At 36.7% G+C, this 19,254-nt stretch overlaps 1 protein-coding gene across 1 annotated transcript; it reads left to right on the forward strand.

The window, feature by feature from the left end:
- The first annotated feature begins 8,085 nt into the window (after positions 1–8,085).
- On the forward strand, positions 8,086–8,857 carry LOC110855142. Its single transcript, XM_022103563.1, has 2 exons — positions 8,086–8,778; positions 8,825–8,857. Exons 1-2 carry the CDS (start codon positions 8,086–8,088, stop codon positions 8,855–8,857), a joined length of 726 nt encoding a protein of 241 aa, XP_021959255.1.
- Positions 8,858–19,254: the final 10,397 nt, after the last annotated feature.

Here is a 19,254-nt window from a genome sequence, read left to right on the forward strand (position 1 = left end):
GAAAATCCTTAACATAACTAAAAAACAATGTATCACGAACTGACAACAATATTAATAAGGTTGTATTTCAACCTTATTTAGTCGAACATGTATATTGGGTACCCGTCAATATCAGCTATTTACTTTTAAATATCAAATTTCGTGTTAATAATTTATTTATTTAGCTGTCAAACAAATATCACCACACGTTAGGCATTTATGCTGGAGACATGCAAGAAGTGTTGCGTGCATTTGAAACTAGTTATATAGTTATTTGCAAGAACTCAAATTGTTAACAAACAATTTAGCAAAGTACCATATAAACACACCGTAAACTTTATCCTCTATCTTATTTTCTTATCTTGCTTTAGTAAATTCAGATACATATGTAAGTACATTTGCAGGCATGTGTTTTGTTCATGTCCGAAAAGGGTTGGGCTTTAGCAACGAAGAAAATAAGTTGTTCCAGTGGGCAGACCTCTGACACCACTCTTTGTAATTTGGCGTACCAAGCCAGCCAGAGCCCTGGTTGGCTTGGTCTGGATGGCCTGGTTTTTTAGAACCCTTTAGGGTTCGGAACAAGCTAGAGTTTTAATTTTAAACATAAAGATAATGACACGACAACGTCTATCGTTATTGTATAAGAGTTAAATAGAACCACCCTCAAACAAATGGCAATGCCTCCGATTATTAAGGGGTGAAAGCCTATTATAAGATCGTTATGTCCGTCTGTCCGTCCGTCCGTAGCTCCGATAACTTTTGAACGAAAAAACATAGACACTTGAAATTTTGAACGTAAACTCCTAGCGTCAATGGACAGGACGAGTTCGAAGATGGACACTGTGACATCGTCACCTGTGACGATGACGTCGTCACGGTGACGAAAAGTGACGAAAAAGTGTCACTTGTCAGTTTTGGCATGTGACACATCATTTTTAACTAATTTTCAACGAGGAATTCGAAAATTCAGGTCATTTTGTGTTTGGACGTCACCTGTGACGATGACATCGTCACAGTGACGAAAAGTGACGAAAAAGTGTCACTTGTCAGTTTTGACATGTGACACATCATTTTTAACTATTTTTCAATGTCAAATTCAATGGTGACCTCCATTTTGACCTCAGAGGTCATCTAAAGGTCATAGGACATATCTATTTCTATTTCAACTGAAATTTAACCCCGAATTCAATGGTGACCTCCATTTTGACCTCAGAGGTCATATAAAGGTCACATAAGGGTTATCAACTGTTAAATTTGACACAAATAAGACACAAAAGTCGAAAACACGTCAGAAGTGTCAATCTTAACAAATTTTCGAACAATTTGATATTCACATTGACGTATGACACTCCTTTCACCCCTTGGTTACATGCGTTGTAACGGTTGATTTATGTTAAAGAAGCAATAAATTTAGTCCGGGTATGTTACTCCGTGCGATTCTCCAGCAACGGCACTGTATCAGCTTCTAGATTCGTCGAGAAATTCAAACTATTTGGTTAAATAATAACACGCAAGGGAGAGTCAAGAATAGCCATGAAATAATATAGATGTAAGGAAAACACGAAGCAATAAACGTACAATAACGCTCTACTGATGCCTCCCCAGGCTATCCCAATAGAATTTGACGATAATTTGGTTATACTGTATAAAAACATTCCGTTATCAATTCTCCCTATAAACTGGAAAGCTAAGATGCTGAAGCTTTATCCCGTTGGGTTAATTTTAACTATTTTATACGAAGGAGTGGTCAGTGGTGCAAGAATAGATACTAATTACGACGTTGGCCTCCCAAAGCATTTGCTTCAAGATGTTGAAAACTGCGATATTCAAATTGTGAACGATGCCATGTCCTCAAACTACTTTGCCTTTCTTTCCAATTCTTTATTACCCACGACCGTCCAATTTGCAATGATTTATCATGAAACACAAAATTTTTCCACAATTGATAATTTTATCTTAAACATGTTCAAAAGTCGTCCGGCTCCCAATAAAATTAGCATTTGGGTATCAAATTTATTACTATATGCGAAAGAGAACAATGGTTACGCTAGGAGACAAGGTCATTTTACCAGGTGGCTGGAACTCAGTACTGGATACCATTATGCATTTCATTGTCACAAGTGCGATTATAACAAAATTGAATCATATGATTGGAATTTTTTACGTTCAACGAAACATGTTTATCTGGTTGTTCCCACGAGAATGAAATTGTTCGAGTTATTGGCGATATTAGGTATTGAGGATAAGGTGCACGATAATTTCGTGGTTGCACTACTCCCACAACGAAAGCATGGAGCTTATACAAGGATGTGCATCAAACGCACCGGACTCGAAATTAGATATGTTGAAAACTAGAACTGCGTGGATAAATATGGCAACAATATTTTAAAGGATTACACGAAATTAGTTTTCCCACCCAAAACTTGGGCAGGGAAGTATTTTTCGCTTCATCAACACAATGAACCCAGGAATAAACATTTGCCAACTAGTTCGATAAATCCATTCAATCGGGAGTCTTCCGTTTTGATACCACTCTATTTGGCAGTAGTCGCCGTGACGACGGGGACAAATTCGTCCTTGGACTTGGAAGATTATTACGGGTATCCAAAAATTAACATTGAAACTGGAGTGATAAACAGCTTTGAGAATGCAGAAGATAGTGAATATACATTTGCCGAAACTTTCCTGTTCCTCAGTTGCTATGCGGAATCATATTTAAGTTTTAAGTTTTATTTAACGCCGTTCCGGCCAACTTTATGGCTTGGATTGATTACAAGCTTTGTCATAACTCTGATCGTGATATCTTTACAAGCATAATAGTTCCCCGTTTCCTATTTGGATATCATTCTTATCCCTGCTTATCAATGATTTTTCACCTGTACCGAAATTCGTTGGAAACAAATTATTTTATCGTATAATATTTCTAGTGTGGGGACCGATCGCTCTTCTATTTATAAACTGTTACAGTGGGTTAATGATCACTGATCTGAATGCACCACTTAAGCAGATCCGACCACAAAGTTTGGAGGATCTGGTTTGCCAGAATAGACATGTCTTAAACAACCAGACAAAAATAAGGAAATCTATCCTTGCTGGAAGTTTGAATTTTGATAAATATTTTGCATATTGGGGCAAGTTTGACACATTAACATCCTTTCCAACTTTTAAAAACCAGTTTGCATTACATCATTGTTATAGGCTTGTATCTCCTCCATTAACTGGAATCTCTGATGGCTACAAACTGACGTCATACTCGTGGTTTACCGTAAAACTTATAGAATTTTCGTATAGGTATGTACCATTGTTGTCTAAAGAGAAATTTCCTTTAGATTTTAGCAGGGAAGACTTAATTAGTCTGCTTCTTATGAATCCAGTTCACGATGTGATTCCGACGGGACACGTAACAACAAATTCAAACTACTCTACAGCCGAAATGATCGTGTTAGTAGAGAAGGATATCATTAACTGTGATAAAAAAAGCGTCTTCATCGCGATGTCTGAAGGAATCTGGGGTGAAAAGCAGTTTCTATCTAAACATTACCCATCCAAAAAGTTTTATTCTGGTCGCGGAATCAGTGATAAAAGCAACGTGGATTTGGATAGATATGGATGGACATTTCACGGCGGGGGAAAAAGCACGAAAAGCAGTGTTTCCAACGTGCAAAGGAATTTCCAAGCGTTAGTCTCGTCCGGGATTTATTCTAGACTAAAAACGGAAATGTCAAGGAATATGTCAAGGAATATGTCAAGGAATAAGGAGACAAGTCGAAAATGATACTTTAATTACAACTTCTGCAATGAATTTGAATGGAGCAGTAATTACTATTTTCATGGTTTGTGGTGTTTCAGCCAGGCTTTCCTTAATATGTTTTTTAATTGAAGATCGAACCTACTTATATGCATGTGTTAAGTCGGGGTTATATTTCAGTGCGCGAAAAATTTGGCAATTATATGATGATGTTGTAATGTCATGTTACAAATGTTATAATGAGTGTTACAAAACCCGCCCCAAAACAATAAAAATTAAAGTTTCATCGTCGCAATTAGGTTTCAAACACTAATCGAGATGCACACAATAACAATGTCAACACTTTATGTGAGTACTTAAGTGTTACTGAGTACTAGGTGTGAAAAATAATCCTCTGATTTGGCTGAAATTTTAATTGGAAGTGTGTCTATCTTTGTGGGTATGAAGGTGTCAATATATGTTATTAACAATTATTGTATAGTTTTTACTCCGCCCACCATATCACAACAATAAAAGTAACAGCCATCCCAACGGTATACTTAGTGGCCTCTATAAATTATTACAAATTTGATTTATAACAGGTATTAAATATGAATGATTGATACCGTCTACTGTATTTCTATCTTACATTTCTATCCTTAAATCAGTAAAAGTTCCTATAAAAAATCGTGCGACTCTAAATAATGTGAATAAATAGTGTTCTGAAGACGCAAATTTCCGAGTCTTAAATAGCTCTCTGTGGGTTCGTCTTATTATACTTTACTCGCTCGAAATACTTTACTCGCTTAATTAAAGACGCAATACCTAAGTGTTGAACAAAAACTGGAATATACGTTTGCATATAGAGGGTCCGGATATGCAAACGTATATTTCAGTTTTTGAATTTTCGCCAAGGCGGCGATTTTAGCCCTTCAACCTCTTTTTGGCGAAAAATTCCTGTGGGCGTCAAAAAAAATCGTACACGGTCCAAACAAAGCTCATTATTCTTCAAAACGCATGCCGCATCCAGTAAAAAATATTGCAAATTTCAAAAAAAAATTATCCACGAAGTTTTTTTTTCGACACCTCAAATTTTTTCAGAAAAATAATCCTGACCTTTGACCTATCTGCGACATTAAAAATCGGCGACGAGAAAACTGTCGGTAGATAGTTTTGACATTTTCGTACGGAGTTTCAAAGTTGAAACATTACGGTATCATGTTGAGATAAAAATTTTGTCATCGTAGCTAGACTTCTGTTACATACAGTACGTGGGTGTTTTATTGTTAATTTTCAAAAGGTATGTTCCGCACTGTTTCTGACCAAACTTTTGATGAAATAACAAACTTCAAATACTTTTAGGATGCTGTGATTTTTTTCAGTTCTGTAGGTTAACATTAACACTAGCAATAACTCATTAAAATTTACCTCGAAAATATGCCAAAATTTACGACTTGATTTCATTATCATCCGAAAACCGTTTTCCCCTGATGTTTTTCTTTAAGTTTCGAAACGAATAATAATCACTAAGGGACAAGTCTGGACTGCACGGGGCGTGGTTTGTGCAGGTTAAGCGATTTTCGTCTGCACTAACCCTCGCAAAAAGCCAGGTATTAGGTGGCGCGTTGTCGTCTAAAAAAAGGCCAACTCTTCATTTTGACCCCACGTTTCTTTTCAACCGGAGGACGCAGCTCCTTCGGGATTCCTGCATACACGGCCCCATTTATTGCAGTATTTCCAGCAATAAATTTTATAAGGAGGGGACCTTTGGTATCCTTGAAAATGGTCATCATCAATTTTTTTGTCAGATTTTTGCACTTTTCAATTCACGGGCGGTGGCAACCCCTCGAGCTTCCAATGAGGGAATTATTATTTGGTCACCGGGTCATAATAGTAAACCCAAGTACCATATGCAGCCAATAAAATATTGAGCAGGTTCCAGTTTTCATTTAATAGGTTAAAATTTGCATTGCAAAAGTCGACTCGGTCCTGTTTGTGAGATGCCGAAAGCAATTTTGGTACCCAACGGACGGAAACCATTTTCATACCTAAGTCTTCAGTCAACATGGAACAAATTGTTGGTTTCGGAACACCCATCTGCTATATAGGACAGTTTCAATCGCGGATCTCTCATTATTGGTTCCTCTAGTTTCCGGAGCCTTTCTGTGGAAGAAGCGGATTTTGAGCGTCCTTGCGACTTTTTGCCCGAGACCTCGTTTCGCCATAATTAAAGATTATTGACCCAATTGAATTTGTGTTTCGTGTTGGGCAGTTTTCATTGTACATTTTAAGCATTCAACCATAAATCTGCGACACGTATTGCCTATCCAGCATTAAAAATTAAATCACACTACGATATTTAATTTGCAAATCTAGCATTTTTTCCGTCGAGGTAAAGTTTGCCGATTTATTGCTAGTGTTGACGTTAACCTTAAGTACTGAAAAAAATCACAGCCTCCCAAATTTATTTGAAATTTGTTATTTCATCACAATTTTGGTCAGAAACAGTGCGGAACATACCTTTTGAAAATTAGTAATAAAACACCTACGTATGTAACAAAAGTATAGCTACGATGACATATTTTTTATGTCGACATGATGCCGTAATATTTCAACTTTGGAACTCCGTACAAAAATGTCAAAACTATCTGCCGACAATTTCCTCGTCGCCGATTTTTAATGTCGCAGATAAGTCAAAGGTCAGGATTATTTTTCTAAAAAAATTTGAGGCGTCGAAAAAAAAACTTCGTGGATAATTATTTTTTAACTTTGCAATATTTTTTACTGGATGCGACATGCGTTTTGAAGAATAATGAGCTTTGGTCGGACCGTGTACGATTTTTTTGGCGCCCACAGGAATTTTTCGCCCAGGACAGGTTGGAGGTCTAAAATCGCCGCCTTGGCGAAAATTAAAAAACTGAAATATACGTTTGCATATCCGGACCCTCTGTATGACTTTTATAACCAGACGGTTCGGCACGTCTATAATGAACTGCATAAAACTTTTGGAGAAAGAAGAACAACGAACGGTTAAACTCAACAATGATATTGTATTCCTTAAACGATGCCGGACACACAATCTGACCCCAAAAGGAATGAAGATCAAAAACCATTGGTGCCATATTCCTGGATCCAACGATTTTCTCAAAAAAGCAGAACAAACTTTGGTTAAACTGCAAATCCATTTCAAATTTGCTGAATTGGAGAAATTGAAGAAATCGATCTCAATTAAACAACAACAACTCATAACTCTTCCTCCAACTGTCAACGAGAAAGTGTCAAAATACATGCGTGATGATAAAATGGCTTTCAATCTATAGACCAAAAACCTACAAGCAAAGAAATTTGACCATCTCCTGAGAGGAACTATCACAACAAAAGCCACCAGACATCAACCCTTTCCCAGCAAAATAGCTACACACCACGACATAGAGAAAAGTATAGTAAATCTATCCCATCGCGAACTAACAGAGGACGAAACGAAAGCACTTCAACTAGGTCTAAATTACGCCCTCCCATATTTCAAACACAAGGACCTTATTATAGAAGCAGGCATAAATATAGAACTATGTTTGAATGACTTCGAAATAACGGAAGTACACAAGAATAAAATTCGATCAGGAATTTCCAGAATATTACACTCAGAGATCAACAAGCCAGACGAAGTGTCCAGAAACTACGAGTGGCTGAAACCAATTTGTAAAAATCTCAAACAAGATAAATCTATTACAATCGTCCCTGCAGACAAAGGAAATATGACAGTGATCATGTCCACAACCAAATACGACGAGATAGTTCAAGAGCTACTTAATGATCCGAATTACACCATCATCCCCACCGACCCTACGAAATTAGTGGAACAAGAAATTCACACCTTGGCGAATAATTTATTCAAACTAAAAAGAATTGACAAAAATCAATACCAACACATTTCTCCTTCAAACTCAAAGATCCCAAAATTCTATGGACTCCCCAAAATCCATAAAGACGGTGTACCTTTTCGTCCGATTGTGGATTTCCGAAATTCACCTTCTTATAATCTAGCTCATTTCCTCAACAAGATTCTAAAATGTGTCACGTCCAAATTCCCCACTTCTCTGAAAAATTCATATGAATTTGCAGACAAAATCAAGAATTTCATTGTCCCCCCCCCAACCATGAATTGGTCTCATTTGATGTCACTTCACTATTGACACGCGTCCCAATACAACAAACCCTGAATTATATTAAGAAACGATTGGACTCCTGTAACGATTGGAAAGCTGTCACAAAACTGACCTCGGAAGAAGTGATGAAACTAACCAGAGTCACTAATCACAGTCAACTCCAACTATTTTACCCGAAAAGGAAAGATTTACAGACAAAAAGATGGAACACCAATGGGAAGCCCAATTTCACCGGTCTTTGCAGAATTTTGTCTACAAGAATTAGAAGAACAATTAATATTGAACAATCCAGACATTCCTTTTTACCAAAGGTTTGTGGATGACCCCAACGGCTGTATCAAGGCAGGCAAGAAGGATAGTATCCTCCAATCTCTTAACAGTTTTCACCCCAGTATCCAATTTACATGTGAAACAGAAGAAAGTCGCAAGCTGCCATTTTTGGATGTCATAATATCCCGAGATGAAGATGGAACCATTCACAGACAAGTTTATCGCAAACCGACGCACACTGGGAGATACCTCAACTATAACTCATACCACCATCCATCCCAAAAGTTGGCTGTAATAGATGCCCTCAGTTATAGAGCTTTCAAAATATGCGATGACGAATATCTAGAAAATGAACTCAATTTAATAACAAGCTCTTTGATGACAAACGGATATCCGAAAAACTTAATCAAATTAAGGATAGAAAAAATGAGGACAAAATTTTCAACCCAACCTACTAACCATGAAAATCAAGACGAGGCAAAATCACCAAGAATAATCTTACCGTATATGGGACCACTCACCCACCGATTAACGAATTACTTACGCAATAACCTAAATTGCGAGTTCGGATATTTGACTGGGAAGAATATGAAACAAATAATCTGTTCCTACAAGGAGAATCCACCATCCGATAAAGTAGGAATTTATAAAATTAAATGCTCTTGTCCCTCCATTTATATAGGTAAGACAAGCCGCCCGCTTAATCAACGAGTAAAAGAACATCTAAATGACATCAAAAAGAAAAACGTAAAATCAGCGGTGGCACTGCACATCATGGAGAATCCCAACCACAATATCAACCAAGACTCAGCAAGTCTAATTCTACCCGAGCGGCGAAATTTTCACAGAAAATTTCTTGAAAGTCTGTACATCCGTAAAACCTCCGACACCATGAATCAAGACCACGGCATGAACCTGAATCCTATCTGGTCTTCACTAATGTTACCACTGATCAAGCGCCCCTGACAACGATACCGTTTTTGAATAACAACAATAATTTATGATTAGCATTGTGAGTGAAATCAATCTTGTTTTCTTGATTTCAAATATTGTCCCTGAAGATGATACTAGTGAGTATCGAAAGCTAGGAATAAATATATCTGAATTAAAACAACCATGTCGTCCGATAACTCTAATTCTAAATTTTATCACTTGATTACACCAAATTTTCATACTAAGAAATTCATAGTTTGTATCCTTTTCTTGGTGGGGACATTTCCTGTCATTAACTCTTGTCAGCGCGATTTGTACAAATCAGTTTTGATATAGAAGAATTATCACTTCATTAAGTCCATCGGACAGCCTAATGCTGTCACCTTTCTCCGCCAACGAATCTCTCTAGCTGTTCAGCGGGGAAACGTGGCGCCAATCTTAGGTACACTTCGGAACGGCGAGGAATTGGAGGAAGTGTACTATTTTTGATGTATTTTTTAACTTATTTTGACTTTTTTATTATTTCATTTCATTTTTACGAACTTTTTTTAAGGTTAGGGATTTTTAGATGTACAACTCCTTTATAGTCAGCTTTTGTTACGTGCAATGTATGTGATATGATAACGTGTGTAATTATAATGGGAAAATGGAATTAAAATATTATGTACACATTAGTAAATATTAAGTCCATGATAAAGTCATTTGTTGCTACAATGTTTTTTGACACTGACAAGGGACACTCACGACCTGTCGTTTGAGTCCAGGGTACCCACCATGTTTTTTAGAATCTACTAGGACCCCAGATGAAGGATTCATTCATATTTCCGTGTAAAACTCTGTATATTTGGCACCATGGCGTGGCGCAAATTCGCCAAATTTGATGGTTTTTCATTTTAAAACCGCCGTAACTTTTGAAATCCTGGACGGATTTTCAAAATTTTTGGCAAAAATCATGACAAGGTGTTCAACTTTCGTATTCTATGAAATTTTTTCCAAAATTATCGCTTTTAACTTTTCGCAAAATTTCGAAATTTCGGGTTCGTCGAAAAAATGCTAAAAATATCTCAAAAATTAAAATTTTTTTATTTTTATTTTTTTTTCTAAAATTTCGACTTTTCTGATCATTTTAAGCATAAAATTTTAAAAATCCGACATAAACTGCAAAAGTTATGGGGGTTTGAAATTGGTCGAAAATGCAAATTTTTAAGTTTGGCGCCATGCCATGGCGCCAAATATGAGTTTTACACGGAAATATGAATAGATCCTTCATCTGGGGTCCTAGTAGATTCTGAAAAACATAGTGGGTACCCTGGACTCAAACGACAGGTCGTGAGTGTCCCTTGTGAGACAACTTGCATATCAAAGAACGCCTCCATGGTAATTATTCACTTATCGTCACCAAGTATTGTCAATATACATATGTAGTAATACATATTTATGCATAAACCCAAACTGTGAATAATTCGAATGGACCAGTCATTACATTTTCTATGTCCCACCGCCGCTGGCTTGGCGATCTTTATTAATGAGTTATCTGGTCACCCCACAAACTATGTACATTATACAATGGTTCCAGTAACCATCAACCGAGATATACATGAATAAAGTAGCGGTAACTTTATCTGTATTTACTATTAATGGAGGTTTCCTAACAAATGCTCCCATATTTGTCCCAGTCGGGTATCAATTTATCATAAATTTAATTAGTATGAAATTTGCAATTCGCGCTATTTCACAGTTTGAATAAAATTATGGTTTACAATGCAAGATGATTGTCCCACGCAAAAGTTATATTTACATGCTAACATTATACAACCACTGAAAAGAAGAAAAAAAGTATTGGTGTATATAAAGTTTTAGTTAATTTGGAACCAATTTCATCGTTTTTTTAACGGGATATGAATTGCCATAGTTAATACTTAAATATTTTCATATTGTCCATTACATAAATCACACGGATTAAGCTGGTATACAATTTTGTCTTGAACAGTATAATATTACGACGTACCCTTGCACCAAACCTTCTCAAAATATACCTAATCTCCACAACAAATTTTATTAATGCAATCAGTACAAATATTAAGCATAAAATAAATACAGCTTGCACAGATTCAACGGAAACCGGTGTAGCTTCCTGGTGAGGAACGTCATGGATTTCTCTTCTCTTCTCGAAAAGTACCACCTGTATCTGGGAGTCTTGGTGTAATATAGTTGCATCGCAGTCATTTTCCTAGTTTGTAATTTTTTCCACTTCTCCTCCACACCCATCGCCTCCAGATGGGTGAGCGTTCTATGAAATATTGGCGATAGAAAGTCGTTGTACCGGATATCGAAAGTGATGTAGCTGAATGGGGTATTATCCCTATTTCCGTTAATTACGAGGCGTCCCTCATAAATCTTAATTAATTCTGTCATTAAATTTAGATCTTCCGAATAATCCATAATAGAAAATGTGCCATCCACGGGAAAAGAAATCTTTGCGTTTGTCATAGGCTGTGACTTCATAATGGAGGTAAGCAATGTCTGTTTATTTAGGATAGAATAACCAATACTGATAAATCCTAACTTGTCATTTAATCTTAAGCACAACTTTGATAATTTTCTATTGTTTTTAAGATTTTGTACAACTGATGGTATCAGACTCGTTTTTAGGACCGATTGCCGCCGCCTAACACCTCTATTGTAACTATAACTGGTCGTTGTAATAATTGGCAAGTTGGAGTCGACTAGTTCTGCCAGAGAAGTTGGCACAACGGGTTCCTTTGTGGATGTTAAATATGAAAAAATCTCCCCTGTGTACAAATTGTTCGTAATTATGTAACACCCAGCTAAAAACCATACCGTTAGTACCGGCTTCGCCACAGTGTTTCTGCCGCGAAATAGTTTTAAACTATCTCCATTAGTTTGACTGAACAGGATGGCGCTGACCATGACAAAATCATCAATCATGGCTAAGCCAGCAGTTTTGTTCTTGCTAAGTTGGATAAGCACTGTTACCATGATGCAAAAAAAGAATAATATGACCCACACTGGTGCCGCAAAGGGTAACAGGAAGGCATACATTCCTTGAAATTCTGACCGCTGGTGTGTCACAATGGAGAATTTTACCGGTCTATATACCAATTTAAAGACATCCATACCTCCTCTAACATACACGTAAAAGTTTAAATCATTGGGTATAGTGTTGAGGTGAAAAAATGATATAGCATTGTCAATCTCTTTATGTTCTGAGATTGAAAAATTGTGAATCCTGGACAAATAAAGTATTCTACATTGCTCCGGTGTCGTGGCTTTCTTGAAATTGGAGAGAGTTACGCTACATTCAAGGCCTTCGTTGAAAGGACGCACTCCTACGGGTCTCATAAGTAAGTTCCCATTTAGAGAATTCCAGACAGCTGCGAGTTTAGATAACGAGAAGTCTTTGTTGATTATTGAAACACGTGGGGGCATTAGAGAAGATACAATACAAGGGGTTAGGACGAGTTGGGGTTTGTTATAACCAAATAAAATCAGTTTTGAAGAGCCATAATGGGTATGGTAGTCCAAGTAGTTTATTGGATTCCGAGGATCTTCGCAATGTTGAAATAAATATTGTGGATTAAAATGTGTTAAGATAATTGTATGCAAAACAGGATGTGCCGGGTAACCCTTATATGTTTTGCGAAGGATAACGTCGTTTAAGTGGAGGAATGTGACTAATTGTTTTTGCGATCGGGTACGAGGACCGACACGAGTCAAAATAAGGATTCGGGAACCGCGTAGTAAAAAATGATGCAATAAGACTGCAGAGTATGGATTGTTTGTACGAATGTGGTGAAAATATGGGGGTCGTGGTCACTTGTGTGTATGGTATTTTTATCGTACCTTACTATAAATTGCAGAGAGTTGTCGGAAAATAAGTCGGGAATTGTCCACAGACTGGAAGTGCCAGAAGATAAATGTAAACCGATAAAGGACACAAAAACCATCCTAGCTGAAATCTTGATTAGCATGATGGCCATATCGTTCTAGTTTTTTCAATATGATCCACAACACTAAATAAATGGGAAGATGAATTTTGTACAGTTTCACTTCTAGCAATATAAGTACTGGTGACACTGGGCACCTAATATCTGAGATACATATAGGCAAGCCAACGATGCTTTATGCAAAACAAATGGTATAAATAGACTCGTGTTATAAATATTTGTTAGACACACATAAGTATAGTTGTTAGAATTTTTCGCAATTGTCAAAAATGAATTACGACATGAAAGTAGGGAAGACGTGGTCTGACCAGCATAACCCTGCCAGTACGTAATGTCTGCAATCATTTTGCATAGCTAAGCCAGTCTATCATACAAATTAATTTATAAGTTTATAAAACATATTTCTAAGAAAGGAGGTATCAAGTAGATGCATATTGTAGATGTATGTAATAAACATATCCCAATATCTAAATTCCACGAACTGAATAAGAAAAATAATTTGTTTCGTGTTATATAATGATCAAGCCATGATTACCAAACAACAAAAATCCTTGAAAATACTAGGGTTGTAACTGGTTCCCAAAATTCGACCCGCTAATCGCAGTTAACGTTCACTACCCGTTACCACCCACAAAAAAGTCAACTGACTACAAAAACCATAATAAAATAGATTTAATTACAAAATTATTTGTCCTTTTACATTGATAAGTACATGAGAATATAGTATGGAAGTAGTGCAAAATATTATTAGTCACATTTCATTTTAATTTCTTTTGTAGCCAAAACTTTTTACTTAGCAACTACCTCTTTGGCTTGCTGAAATTTTCAATTGAAAAACGTTTCTATTAAACTTAATAAAGGTTGTGATACTCATACCCACACTGGTAGGTTTCAGGTGTCAGCAAAATCATACGCTATGCGGGTAACGGGAACCCAGCCCGGTACCGGTGACAACCCTACGGGACCCTAGAGTTGGGTAAAATATTCGTGTGATGTGGCTTTGATGACGTTACATAAAATAGGAATTACTTATGCAAATAAATCCAATTTAAGATTACATATATAGGTGAAACACACTTATTTCTAGCTTCTGAGATATTTAAATGCATAAATGTTTCTCGATAAATATTGACGTATTTCGAGTTTTCAATTAATATGGTTTCACCATACACTATTAATCACCCGGTGTTAGTGTTGCACACCTAAGGGTGTGCATATGTGACCTTGTAAGGTCGTACATACATGCATACGCACCGTTCGGTGATGATTAATTCGGGGTTTTTAAGAGTGTTTAGTAAAACACTGTTTACTTATCTTAGGGCGGATACATATGTACTTAAATTCCTCAGAATTTTTAGGTATGCAACATGTAAATACTTGCAAAACTCTGAAATATGAACGCAAAAAATGTTTTTCAACTTAAATTTTCCCATATGTTTACATTATATTTACAAATACACTGCCGAGCGAAATAAATTGTACGGTGGCTGTCTCCAGATTCAAATTACCACAACTTCACGAGTTGTCGGGCTAAAATATTCAAGTTTATTTTGTTTTGTGCATAATTTAATAGTAATTAATTGTGAGTCTTGTTATGTTCAAAAAACGAAATTGAGTATCCAAGAACGGAAGTTACATAAAAAAGTCAAAAAAATTATGTTCGAAATAAACTGGTATAAAAATTATAAATAAACCGTAGTAACGTTAGAAGTAGCTCACCCTGTAATAATGATTTGGTTATACTTGCCCCAAAGGTGCAGAAAAACGCAACAAAATAGATACATAATTTTTTGGCAATTATGCACCAATGGTGCAGAAAAATCCAACAAAGTAGATCAATAAACCGTCGCAAACGCGCATACGGAAGTAGCTTCAGACGTACTTCACCCCAAACGGTCCCACCACAACTCGGGAACACTTAATTTCACTCTATTTCACCTATAGATTAATTTTTTGTAAAAATCTCATTTTGCCCCGACCACACCCATTGGCGACGAGGGGGTGTGGAACAACTCGGGAACACTTAATTTCACACTATTTCATCTATAGATTAATTTTTTATAAAAATCTCATTTTGCCCCAACCACACCCCTGGCGCCTAGGGGGTGTGGCACAACTCCGGAACACATAATTTTACTCTATTTCACCTATAGATTAAATTGCACTAAAAATCTCATTTTGCCCCAACCACACCCGCTTGCGCCGAAGGGGTGCGGCAAAATCGGGGAAACACTCAATTTCACTTAATTTCACTTAATTTCATTTAATATCACTCAATTTCACTTAATTTTACCCATAGAATAAATTGCACTAAAAATCTCATTTTGCCCCGACCACACCCCCTGTCGCCAAAGGGGGTGTGGTCCGGTTGCCCCCAAAAGTTGATAGGATCCTCCCCCTGGGGTCCTATGTATGATGGCGAAAACCGATTTCGATTATCTCGATCCGTTCTCCTGATATCCTGCTGACAGACAGAAGGACAGACAGACAGACAGACAGACAGACAGACAAAGTCTTCACATAAAGTAGCTGAAGCTACTTAATAATGTTTATGCAATATTGCACCAATGGTGCAGAAAAATTAAACAACATAGATCAATAATTATTATGCATCGAGGAATGTCCAAAAATTGTGCATCACTGGTGCAGAATTACCTACCAACGATCAACGATAATTTTGAAAAATTTATGTCAGAATTGTCAAATAAAATCCGCCGAGTAGTATGCACTATTGGTGCGTTATGCATCAAAGCCCCCAATTCTGTCGCATCATTTGGTGTTTCCGATTGTCAGATACCAACGGTGCTATTAATTTATGAAAAAATGGACCTGATCCATTCTAGTGAGTATCAATTGATGCTCATCCAATTGTTTCGCGTCAGCTTGGATAACCAACTGTTCAATACGAACGGTGCTACTTATTCCAAAATTGTAGTGCTTTCTCGATCCATTTGCACAATTAATTCGCACCATTTGCGCCACGGATTGTTCGATACCAATGGTGCGCCTAATTTATTCTATAATGGTCAAGGGGATTAATAATTAGCATCAATTGATGCAAAAAACTCGTGAACACACAGACAGACAGACGGACGGACAAGAGGAATTCAATAGCTCTCATACTTCGCAGGGTGAGCTAATAACGACCAAAAATTCATAATTTAATATCAAGTGAAACTCTACTTAACATGTAGGACTTCTCCAACTTGAAATCACTGCATTTTCACAACTGTTAAAGGGTCGAACCAACTTTGAACGTGATTTTCTCCCATCTTCGAAAATTCTAACTTTCACATCGTTGCTGTCCGAAATAGTTAATATTCGGGCTTTTCATTCTATCTGTTCATACAAGTGTTCCACTGGGTAAATCTACAGGGAATTTGGTGGCCATTCTCATCCAAAAGCCTTGATTTTCTTACAAATTCACTTGTTGACCTTGCCATTTGCTTGGGGCCATGGTCCTTCAACAATACAAAATGTCGACCTAGACCAAGTTTGGCTGCAGAATTTTACATGTTTCAACTCAAAATATCTTGCCAATAAAATGTGACCGTCAAAAATCATGGTTTCGAAAATTATTCACCTAAAATGTAGCCGTATGTTACTCTAACAAATGAAAATAAAAGGCATGAAATTTCAGAATAGTATGTTTCAAATGGCGAAGACTTTTGGAACTGACTTTTGTGGTCGGGCGGTAGCAAATTCAACATGTTTTGAAAATATGAACGGATTCCAGTTTGTCGAAGAAAGTGACTTAAAACTGAAGAACCTACAACGAACCGTAAAGCGAGGTCCTGCTCGGCTTATGATATGTGTATGTATTGGTCTTTCAGCCACTGAATTTCTGAATTTCTGAAAGGAATGGTGAACTAGCATTACTGTCAAGATATTTTGAGCCGAAATATGAAAATTTCCGCCGCCAAACTTGTTCTTCGTCAACGTTTTGTACTCACGAACGACAGGGTTTATGCATTTTCGACAGCATGCTGAACGGTCAGCGTGTGAATTCATTAAGAAAACCAAGGTTTTCGGGTGGAAATAACCTCCACAATGACCGTATACTTACCCAGCAGAAAATGTATACACCCAGATATCAGGAAAAATCCGAACACTGACTATTTCGAACAGGAACAATCTTAAACTTAGAATTTTCGAAGATGGGAGAAAATCACGTTCAAAGTTGGTTCGACCCTTTAAGAGTTGTGAAAATGCAGTGATTTCAAGTTAGGGGGGTCCTACATGTTAAGTAGAGTTTCACTTGATACTAAATTATGAATTTTTGGTCGTTATTTACAATTTTTATACCAGTGTCCAATTTATTTCGAACATAATTTTTTTGACTTTTTTTATGTAACTTCCGTTCTTGGATACCCAATTTCGTTTTTTGAACATAACAAGACTCACAATTAATTACTATTAAATTATGCACAAAACAAAATAAACTTGAATATTTTAGCCCGACAACTCGTGAAGCTGTGGTAATTTGAATCTGGAGACAGCCACCGTACAATTTATTTCGCTCGGCAGTGTAGGTGGGTGGTTTTAAGTCAATCATCTTGCCCTCGCTAGGATTAACACGGGTAGCATGGGGAAGGGGTGCGCGGGTAAAAATCGACTAATATCGAATAATTCGATGACCTATTGGTCATGTTAGGTCCACGTCCATATATTATAATATATGGACGTTGCCAAAATAATTATCTTAATTACCGTAAGAACTCAAATAGTATCCGGGGGCCACTATTTGCAAAATCGGTGGCTGTGATCCTGCTACTATTTGAGGAGGGTTACTATTTGAGAAGGTCACAATTTATAAACTTATGAAGAGATGCACCCGCTACTTTTCCACACAGCTATTTTACTTTTGTTTTCGGAATCAAGCTCAAATTAAATTTTAATAACATCACAAATTAAATCATTATCGATGACAATCGTATTGTTTAAGCATGCTTTTAAGCAATTTCTTCGATGAGCCGAATGTTCACTTGGATTTTGTTTAACCGCGATTAAACTGAATTGAAATTGAATTATTTTAATGAGCTGGCGAAAAGTTAATGCACCGCTAAAGTCGAATAATGCTACTATTTAAGTTTTTACGGTAAAATGTAGTTTTCATTTAGGCATATCGGGCATAAATTGAGGTTCCAAGCCTTCCAGGTTCTGCTATCTGTAAACTATTATTTACGTCTTTCAGAAGGGCACGTTTGTTAATTGGTATGAAATAAGACCTCGGATGTTATTGTTACTGGTCTTTCTAACGTTTTAATTGTGTTTGTCCCATCCACGTGCGATAAATAATTAATGTGACGTAATTATCTAACTAACGGACAGGGTGTGCAGTGAAAATTGCCTTTAATTGGGCCAATTTTCTTTCTTAAGAATGGATAAAATCTTTATATGTAACTTCTCTGAAAATGTTAATTCCTTGTGTATAAGTGCTTTTAGAGCTTTTACACTCTTAAAAATGCTGTTACCCTTTTGAAAAGTGAATTAACTCTGAATTATGCATTAAGTAAAATATACTACATGAGAATAACGGTAACCTGATAAACACTTGGGCTTAGGATAATTTGCTTAACTTTTACTTCACACTGAATTTGATTTTCAAAAGTATGACATAATTTTTAAGAGTGAATAGTTTGGGTATAAGTAGTGGTAAGTCTTGTTAAATTTCCAGAACCTTGCTTCCGCCACCGAATTGTCTAAAAAAAAGTGGTCATTTTTCCAGCTATTTTATAAATTTCGTTATGTACACGACCCAATTTTATCGCTTGATGGTACGTCACCTTGGTCTTTGTCGTCTCCTTAAATGCGTGCCGGTCAAGTATGATGCAAATTTGGGGAAAATTGTGTCCATCGATAACCCCCAAGATATCAAAATCTTCCGGGCACAATGCATCATTTCGCTAGTTTACATCATCGCAATGTTTCTGAATTTGTGCATGGGACCGCTCACGGTTCCGCAAAAATTTCAGGGTGTAACTTTCTTCGGAATTTATGTGCTCTTATTATCCTGCAAGTGGAATTATCACCTGGACATCGCTACAATCCAGGTGATCAATTCGTTCGTCCAGTTTGAGAAATCATTGGACAAAGGTGGGTAACGGATTTTTGGCAGATTTTTAAGTCGCACAAAGGGCTTTCTAATTAATTATCTAATTACATAAATAGCATGTTTAAACTAATTATTAATTACTAATTAACGGATTTT

This window comes from Folsomia candida, unplaced genomic scaffold (assembly GCF_002217175.1).
Source record: "Folsomia candida strain VU population unplaced genomic scaffold, ASM221717v1 Fcan01_Sc011, whole genome shotgun sequence".
In the NCBI taxonomy this organism is placed as follows: domain Eukaryota; kingdom Metazoa; phylum Arthropoda; class Collembola; order Entomobryomorpha; family Isotomidae; genus Folsomia; species Folsomia candida.